Source organism: Populus nigra, chromosome 2 (assembly GCF_951802175.1).
Source record: "Populus nigra chromosome 2, ddPopNigr1.1, whole genome shotgun sequence".
NCBI lineage: Eukaryota > Viridiplantae > Streptophyta > Magnoliopsida > Malpighiales > Salicaceae > Populus > Populus nigra.
Genome location: NC_084853.1, coordinates 39,471,365 through 39,481,361, shown reverse-complemented (window position 1 = coordinate 39,481,361; position 9,997 = coordinate 39,471,365). Strand labels below are relative to the sequence as shown.

Sequence of the window (9,997 nt, the reverse complement as noted above, 5' to 3'; positions counted from 1 at the left end):
CTCCAATGGAGCATGGCATCTCAACAGCAGTTATTTACATCTAATCTAATAATACAAGTTCGATAAACTTCACTCATTAACTGTTAGAGAGTAAGCTGCATCTCCTTAATTAATTAACCCTTGATTTCTTAGCGATAGCCCAGGAAATTTAAGGTCATTAGTCTGCTAATTAGCGTACATTAATAAGCTGTTATAGTACTGTCATTATGACTGTAATAGGAGATTACATATAAACTCAGTATTCCAACGCAATTATCTGGTCATTTAATCATCGAATCTCATTCTCAATACCAGAAAAAAGAATGAATTTCAATTTTACATGCACATGCTAAAAAGGATAGAAGGTTGGTAAACTTATGCTCTCTAACTAATGTAGTCGGCTGAGAGCTTGTTCTTCAAAAGAATGTTCAAGTTAAAACAGGGTGAAGGCCCTGAAAGCAGTAAAAAAAAAACTATATGTTTGGCTGCTGCCAAAACATAGTTAATCATGGCTAAGTTAAATCTATTCTAACATGCTCAAATGAGCAAGAAAAATTCATAATTCAAATCATTGAATCAAATAGATTTAATAAATTTTATTAATTTAATAATATAATTATAAAAAAATAACAATGATAATAATAATAATAAAAATAAAAACTCTTGTCAATATTATAAAAATATATTCTTTAAATACTTTTAAAAGATCTGGTAAATCTTATTTAATAACAAAAGAAAATTGATTATTTTAAATACCAACATTAAAAAAAAAACAAAAAAAAACTTCACTCATCCCATCAGGTTAAATTCGCAATTTAAAAGTAAGATATGAATAGTCTTATAAAAAAATTAAATAAAAAATGTAATCTACTAAAAAAAATCAATAAAAAAGATAAAAGATTAAAAAAAAAAAAACCTAGATAGCTCGCTGTTGTCTTCGGACTTGGGGTTGAAACCCGCTCTCCATAAGTAAGTAAATTTAAATTATAATAAAAACCAGTTCTGACTCCAAAACGGTGACTTAAGCTTAACACTGCCATTGCAAATTTTAATGGCTGGGGCCATTCCCTCATGGCCAATTAGTGAAAAGATATGATAGAACAACCGAGCATTCTCTGTTTTCTCCGCATGGAATCCTCAGCTTATTTTGGCTTCGTTTTATACATGAAAAACTATATTTATAGTTTTATTTAAATTCAATGCACTTGAAACCTATAACATTGAACGGACGCTCAAATCATCGCCATTACAGACTTTCCCATATATCATGTTGAGCTTCAACTCTCTCTACAGGAAATCAATTGGGTACTTTATCATCACATTAGAGGGGGAGGTTCTTTACTATTGGGGTAGTGTTGATGTGATTCCTGTTTGAAAATGAATTGTAATAATATTTTTTTATATTTTAAGTTTTATAAATCTCAGTTACTAGAAGTTTATATAATAATTAATTTTAGAATTTGTACTATCCGAATATCGATGTTAATATAAAAAAAAATGATTTCCACCGGTAGGAACAAGATTGGTAATCAGTAGCCTGGATGCGCTTTCATGCTCATGCAATAAATAACCTAACTGGTTATCACGCATAACGAATGCACGTTCTTTAACTATTCAGTAGCTGTTCTTCTCCCTAATTTTACCTAAACAAACCAGTGCTCTCCTGATGATCACCCTTTGATTAATTATCTCCTAAAGCACCAAAACTTTAACTACTAGAAACAAAATTATGGTTATGGCTGCACAACATCAGTATATAAGGAAACCAAGGCTAGCTAGTATTTAGAGCAGATGTCAGAAAGCTTGTGTGCATGTACACTTGCAAATAGAGAGATATACTTCTAGTACAGATGGAGAATCTCAAGGTTTTTGTGTTTACATTCTTCGCAGTATTGTTGTTGCTTGTGTTCGATGTTAATGGCCAGCTACCTCAACCTCAACGCCCCCTCTGCGTCTCTCAACTTGCTCTGGTGAACTATGCTTGCGGAACTCTACTTCCAGCACCACCAGCTACCTCCCTGCCCTCCGCTACTGCTGCCTTACCTGCAGATGACGACAACAACCACGGGCATAGGCACGGGCATGGCCACAGACACAGGAACGGGCATCGGCTCGGAGGCCGCCACGGGCATAACCACGGAGGAAGGCTAGAACAAAATTGTTGTCGGTGGCTGAGTGATGTGGATCCTGAATGTGTGTGTGAATTGCTGGTTCGCTTGCCACCCTTCCTTTCAAAGCCTCATCATGAATACACCGTCAAGATTAATGACTCTTGCAGTGTTTCTTACTCTTGTTAAGTACTGACCGGTTGTTGCCATATACAATACTTCTGGTGGATTTTGTCAGAGATTTGGTGACAGATATATATGGTTTCTCATCATATATACACTGCTAATCAATCATGATCTTCGATCATGCATGAACCTCTAATTAGTTATGGCAATATTTATGATCTAAGATATTTATGTGTTTTCTTTCATTGCTAGTTTCAAGCTCTCGTACTTGCATGTATCTTATAATAATTTCTCTTAAAAATAAAGCTTAATCATGTTCTTATAATTGAGTACAGTAATTTCTCTTGCTAGTTTTGGCAATCTCTTGCTCTAACTCAAACTACAGAGATCATTATTGTAGCAGCAATTTTCTGAGCCCATGCCAAGTTGTAAAATGGTTCTCATAATTGAGTAATAATTAAATTTCCTCTGCCATGTGTTTTTGAGAACACGTTGCTAAAGAGAGAGTTGGGCTAGCTACTCACAATGGACCTGCTCTGAGTCCATTATTCTGATTCCAGTACTGGTCTAAAGGCCTATCACAGATCCTGTCAGAAAATCCATGGTTGCCAAAAACTACAATTTGATAATCTAATCACTGTTGATTGGAGGTGGTCAAAAGTATAGCCTCTATAACTATTCACTTCTAATCACTGCTGATTTGATAGTCTTTACCCCTTTTAGATTTGCTTCGTGCGTTGATCTTGTGCAACAACATCGTTCTGGCAATTAAGATCTGTCTATGCTACTAGTTTGTGATTGATTCTTCATGAACAAAGCTTGAAACATGATTTTTGTTGATTTTTTATGTTGTTTTTCATGTTTCTAGCTAGCATGTTCAGTAAATTTGTATGTTGTTGCATTTTTGGACGTTTTTACCAGACAACATACGGTCATTAATGGAGGAGCCTAACGGTGAGATTATGGTATTGAAACTGGGACAATATGATACTGAACATACAGTCAGAGCGATCCAAAGAGCAAAAGAAAGAGATGTAATTAAATTGTTTCCAGTAATCTCCCAAAAAACATCCAATACAAAACCTCCCAGTAATGGGATAATGTTATTGCTGATGACTCCTGCCTTGATAGCCCTCTACTTAGATAATATTGTATATGATACCACTTTCTAAAGTCGTTAATTAGCCATATTGAACGGCTATGCCACAAGGCATTGTCGAATATAGCCCATGTTTTTTTGCTACGCTAGCTATGGCGGGGACCTTATCAGCAGGAACACCAGAGAGGAGTTGTCCCACAATGGCAGTGCTGGGTCTGGCCACAAGCATTCCCCAGGCATGCTCTGCTTCCTTTCCCGACTTTTGGAATACTTCAGTGGCATCAAGTCTATGGATGTCCCACCCCTTGATCTTCCTAAGCCGATTAATCTTTTCCCATTGACGGCAAGCTAACTTACATGTATTCTTTTTGACATCACATATTGCTTCATGAAGTAGCCTGGCACGGTTTTCTTCATCCAAAAATGCTTCAGCTCTAAAGTACTTGTCGAATTCAGGAACTCCAATTGACCTCCTGATCCCCGTAGAATAATCAGCGTAGGGATCGAAAATGTTTCTGACCTCATCGATCATCCCCACACTAACCATCTGCTCGACTCGCCTCGAAACAAATTTATGTAGCACAGGCATTGATACATCTACCCAAAGGAAGCAACAATCATATTTCAACCGTAACCTAAAATCCTCATCATCCATCAAGGCCTCAATGAATGAATTGGAACCTCCGACAATGATCGGGAGCAATCCTCGAGTCGAAATTGATTCGACCGCCAAGGAAGCCGTGTGACAGTAATTTGTTGCTGTAAAGTCCACAGTAGGATTTGCTATTCCTAACAAATGGTGAGGGACACCAGATTTCTCTTCCTCAGGAACTTTGTTAGTGACTATGTCAAGTCCTTTGTAAACCTGCATTTTGTCGGAGTTTATGATTTCTGCAGGGAACTGGGTTGCAAGTTCGATAGAGAGCCGAGACTTGCCAGTTCCAGTAGGCCCCATTACTATCACAACCTTCTCCTTTTGCCGGCTTCTGGGACTTAGCATGTCCATTTTGAGCATACCAGGAGGGATATCAAGCATCCGACTTGTTTGGGGGCACAGGGACTTACAAAGGTTCATCATCAACCTGTTTATACAAGCCACAATGTTCTAAAGCATGTTAAATGTTAAAGATATACGTGCATCAATCTGTAAAGATATACATTCATAACACATAATATTAAAGTTTTTTTATATATATAAAAAAACCACCTTCTGATCAGTACAAGTTCAAGAGGTGGCAGGCAAACCCTTATCTCTCCAATGTCAATTCTGTTGCAACTGGAGCAATGAGAGTTAAGTGAGCGCTTCTAAATGAAAACTAGAAGCTAGTTGAGGAGATGGATATCGTTTTCCTTCCAAGTTTAATCTACTGCACAAGTCATCACAAGATGCGGTATTTATAGCTAGGCTTGTGCAAATTGATCAATTAAGCACAATTCCTTGCTTTGTTCCTCCTAACTTTACTAGCTTTTCGGATTATCTGACCTCCTTTTTTCGCTGAGAATGTTATCTTGGCGTTCTTATATATTCTCACAAAGAGGGAAAAGAAATAAAAAGTAAGGCTTGGACCATTCAGTTACGCGGAAGGATGATCAAATGGGAAGAAAGAGATTCCTATCCATGGTGCTTTAACATTAAAATACACGATGAAGATTTTATCTTGCATTGACACTGGTACAGGTTTGTTGCTTTTTATCACCTTTCCTGGAAGGATATATAGAAACAAGATAGGATTACAAATTCTTCCCAGGGAAAAACATGCCTTAACAACTAATGGTTTTACAAGTTGCTTCTTTTATAGATACTATTTTCATGGCGATATTTAGTAAATGCATGGATCCTTTAAAAAAGAAGCTGCCATGGAAGTTGACTTTAGTCAAATCATGATGCTCAAATTCTTTCACATGAAAGTTATATATACATATATACGCGCACAGGCATGGTACTTCATCAACCTTAAAGTTGACTCTAAGGTCGTACACCATGAAAATGAAACTTCACAAACAAAAATTCCTACAGTGACAAGAGAATGTTAAGCCTGGTTGGAGCCGACTATGAAGTTGCTTTTACCTCTGATTCCCTAGAAAACAAATGGTCATCGGTGAAACAGCTGTTTGAATTGCCTGCTTTTGGCATTCACCAGGGATGGTTATATATGTCTTTGGTTGGACACCGCCAATTTCATGACACTAGCTCACTCTACCTATTTGATCGCCGGTGTGCCCTTTTACTAGATCACTACGCTACTTTTTGGAATAATTTTGTTGAAAAGGTATTTCTGTATTGCTAACGCGTGTTTTGAAGGAGGAAAAAAATTGAGCACAGAATCTGACATGACTCGACTAATTTATTAAATCCAAACATAACCTAATAAAATATATATATAGTTTGATTAAAATAATTTTAAAATAATATTTTTTTAATATTGATATAACAACATATTAGATCAATTCGAGTCAACCCAGATTAATATGTAAAATTCACGACCTGAGTCATAAGATTGTGATAACGTCATAGAAAGCAAATAAAAAAAACATATTAAAATCCAATTTTCAATCAATCCAATATTGAAGAATAGAATTGAAAAAAAAAATTAAAAAAAACTCGAGTTAACCTGGATTAAGCTTCTAAATCCGGATCATAAGATCAGGATAACCCAATAAAACACAAATCAAAACAAATTATGAAACTGAATTCTCAATCAATCCAACATTAAAGGATAAAATTGAAAAAAAATCAATTAAAAAGTTTTAAAAAAACTCGAGTCAATCATATTTTACCCACCAAACCCTTGATTCGGGTCATAAGACTACAATAACCTTATAAAAAAAAACCAAAATAAATTATGAAGTCTAATTCTCATGCAACCCAAATGGTGAAGGATGAAATTGAAAAAAAAATGATTAAAAAAAGGACAAAAAAATCATGAGTCAACTAGATTAATCTGCAAAACTTGTGACTCGAGTTATGAGACTAAATGACCTCAAAAAAAGTAAATCGAGATATACTATGAAGCTCAATCCTCAATAAATATAATGTTAAAGGTTAAAATTGAAAGGAAAAAAACTAAGTTAACTTGATTTAACCTGTCAAACCCTTGTCTTGAGTCATGAGACTGAGATAAACCTATATAAAATAAAAATAAATAAATTATGAATCCTAATTATCAATCAACCCAAATAATGGAGGATGAAATTGAAAAAAATATTTAATCACAAAAAAAGACTACAAAAAACCCAAGTCAACCGGGTTAACCCGCAAAACTCTTGACTCGAACCATGAGATTGAGATAACTTCATAAAAAATAAATCAAAATAAATTATGAATTTTAATCTCTAATAAAATAAAATACAAATTATTTTCCCTCCTCACTTAGTTCTTATTAATTAATACTAACAAGTTCCCTCAATATACAGGTAAGGTGATATTAAGTGAGCATGGCTAACCCCTAATAGCTCTATACTACTTCGCTACAATTCATGTATTTTTTTCAGTAAAAGAATAAATATGCAAGCTTTTTCTTGGATATAAAAAAAAACCATTCAAAGTGTTGACGTGAAATTGATTTTCACTGTCCATTACTTGAGATGATTCATTGAGAAGCTGCTTTTATCATTCTTTAATTGGCCTACTCTGTTGGCCGGTGTGATTTATCCGATGGCATATTTGCTCCTAAAAGGAACAACCTTGTAGCTGTAAATGGTCCAAATCATTGCTGTCCTTGTCCGAAGTTCATCGTTTCGACTGTGTGTCACTGTTTCTTGAATTCTTTTGTGCACACCGAGGTCAAATGTTGGTCATCCAAACCTAAACTATGTTGTTTTTTAGAGATTATTTCTCATTGTTTGATCCTGCGTGATGGAAACAGTGATGACATAAACTCAAAACTCCCTTCCATTTTAATCCAAGTTAAGTCAAAGCCGAAAGACTAATCAAGCCATGAGAAATAAGTTCAAAGAATCTTAAAACAAGGAAATACAGGGACAAACTGAGAAAAATGAATATAGTGCTCGTGATTGAGCATAATTAAGCTTGGCCTCTTAGCCCATGATTGGTTCAAGGAATATTAGACAGGTCAATCAGTATTTTAAATAAATTCTCCTTTTCAAGTTCTGATATAGACTTGACAATATCTAACAGATGTCTGGGGCTCCGGGGCTACTAGGTAGTAGAGTGGAAGAGGAGGTTTGGATAATGGTATTCAAGGAATTTCAACAGTAATACGTATTAGGCAAAAGAACAGGCACCTGTAACATGTAAGGAGAGACGAGACATTCAGCAGAAATGTGAAGATTACAAGGGAAGATTGACCAGCAAATTTCGACAGAAAACCCTAAATACGTCTGATGATGGTTTTTTTGGATAAAAGGAGAGGGGGCCATTATGTTTGAGTGAACTGCCAAGGTTTCAGATGAATAATTCACACCAAGTTTCTGGCTTGCCCTCCTAGCTTGAATTTATTCAATCTGTTCATCTCAAGTTAGCAAGTTCGAGGTAAAATCAGTACTCCCTTTAATATCCTATGATAATTGGCCTTCATCGGTTTCAAAAAAATCAAGAGAGTTTAACTTTGATTTATTTTATAGAAAAAAGCCTGAAAATTAAGTATTAGAAAACTTGAAGTTTATATACATTATTTTAAAAAAAGATTTATTAGAAGTTAAGCTGTTATAATTATAAGCTTAGATCATACCCAATTATATTTATAAACACCCCTATCTAAATCATTTACTAACCCAAAAACACTATAAAATCAAAATCAACCGAACAAAAATAAACTAAGTAGAACCCGATTTATATTTTTAGGCATTTTTATAGAAAAAATCATCACCATTAAAATCATCTCGTTGAATAAAACTCATTGACACAAAGATCGCTTATTTTTATCATTGGGTTGTGGTAAATCGATAACTTTCTTTCTCTATCACAGTAATCTAATGACTTCTCTCCCTTCCCTCATATAAGGGACTAAGAAATAAGAAAAATAAAATTTTGAAAAACCAAAGGTATTCAATAAGATGAAAAATGAAAATAAAGGGATGAAAAAGAACTTTGTCATGCTAAATTTAGTTGGTCAACAGATTTTGTTATTTTTTACACTTTGATTGTATATCTTTTAATTGTGTTTTTGTTGGGTTTTCAAAACACATACACACAAAGAAAATAATAAATTTAAAATTTTTCAGAAGTTTTAAGGATCCTATTAGACAGATTTAGACTTGTTTACAACTTTGAATAATTGCTTCAAGGTTGAATTGTCGCAAACCACAAGTCATTAAAGTGTCTGGTCTCTAACGGTAATCCACACGAACCATCAATGAGAAATCTCTTAAACCTTTTTAAGAGAGAGAGATTGTTATACCTTAGAGTGCTAACTTTTTTCTTTTGTGTTTTGATGTTTTTGTATTGCACTCCATTCACTTTAGAAAATAAAAGGCATTGAATTCTATATTTAAAAAAACCTAAAAACCCTATAAATAGTGAAATATCAATTTGCCCTTTAAATAATATCATATATATTATTTGAGGCTAATTTTATAAATTTATTCAATCAATTACTTACTTAATTGTTTTGTAGGTCTAGAATTGTAATCCCTTATATTAATTACATTCTAATCCTCAATTTCTAAAATTTATTTACAATCAAGTCACACTTGATTAATCATTCTATTTTAATTTCTAACAAATAGTTCTTATATATGTGACCCATTAAGTTCTTAATTCTCTAATAAGTCGACCCAAATATAAATCATAATTCTAAATAAAATCAGATTAGATAATTTAATTTATTATCAATTTAAAAAATAATCGACTTATATTTGAAGATCAAATACAATATTTATTAACTTGTCATGATGCCCTAATTATTAAGAAAGTGAAAGTCATAAGTGATTTGACTTAATCTTTTAATAACTAGTTTCTCAGTGTAATTATTACTCCTTCATAAAAAATATTTCAATTTAAACATTATAATATGGAGTATATCTATTTTTTAAAATTATATTTGTTCTCAACATTATAGATATTGATTATTTGAATAAGATTTTAAAATTTTTTTCAAAACTTATTCCATATTGACCGAGAATTTCACAATTAATACATTTTGAGAACATATGAAATATTTTTTCTAATTCACCTATGGTGATGAATCCTCTCTTAATTACTCAAATACCTTCATATAATTATGCTATATTCAATATCTACCATTTCATTATCTTTTATTAGGATAATATATGGTCAAAATCAAAGCATAACACTCCCTATATAAGATAACTTAGTGATTTCAGGTCTAATCATCACTTACATAACTATCATGTGAGCCTTTTCATAGATATAAGTGATCTCTTCATATGAAATTCTCTTACAGATGAGTTCAGTGTACATATCATCTGATAAGCACCTGCAGTTTCCGATATCCCTCATACCTCAATTTATGAGAGCAACTCTAATTAATCTCATAATTATATTCCTTTCATAAAGAAATGAATATAATATGCACCGGTCTCAACAACTCTAATTAATATCGAATCTTAATATAACATTGATCGGAAACATTTAGGAACAATACTTTGATGCAATAATATTCTTATAATTATAACAACTTTATAATTTTCTATGAAAAATATTTTTATCCAACAGGCTTATCCTTACTCTATATTCATTAATGAAATATAAATGAATATTAAA

The 9,997-nt window shown here is 33.2% G+C and overlaps 2 protein-coding genes across 2 annotated transcripts; one reads left to right on the top strand and one right to left on the bottom strand.

The window, feature by feature from the left end:
* The first annotated feature begins 1,829 nt into the window (after positions 1-1,829).
* On the top strand, positions 1,830-2,276 carry LOC133682968 (uncharacterized). The gene has a single exon (XM_062106496.1). The coding sequence runs from the start codon at positions 1,830-1,832 to the stop codon at positions 2,274-2,276; it is 447 nt and encodes a 148-aa protein (XP_061962480.1).
* Positions 2,277-3,228: 952 nt separating this feature from the next.
* On the bottom strand, positions 3,229-4,766 carry LOC133682258 (adenylate isopentenyltransferase 3, chloroplastic-like). Its single transcript, XM_062105543.1, is given in 3 exon segments — positions 3,229-3,450; positions 3,452-4,394; positions 4,520-4,766. Coding segments are annotated over 2 exon segments (978 nt in total). The 5' UTR covers positions 4,391-4,394; positions 4,520-4,766; the 3' UTR covers positions 3,229-3,411.
* Positions 4,767-9,997: the final 5,231 nt, after the last annotated feature.

Bases quoted from the DNA above. Each gene is read 5' to 3' on its own strand.
- LOC133682968 (XM_062106496.1), top strand. From the start codon at position 1,830: ATGGAGAATCTCAAGGTTTTTGTGTTTACATTCTTCGCAGTATTGTTG.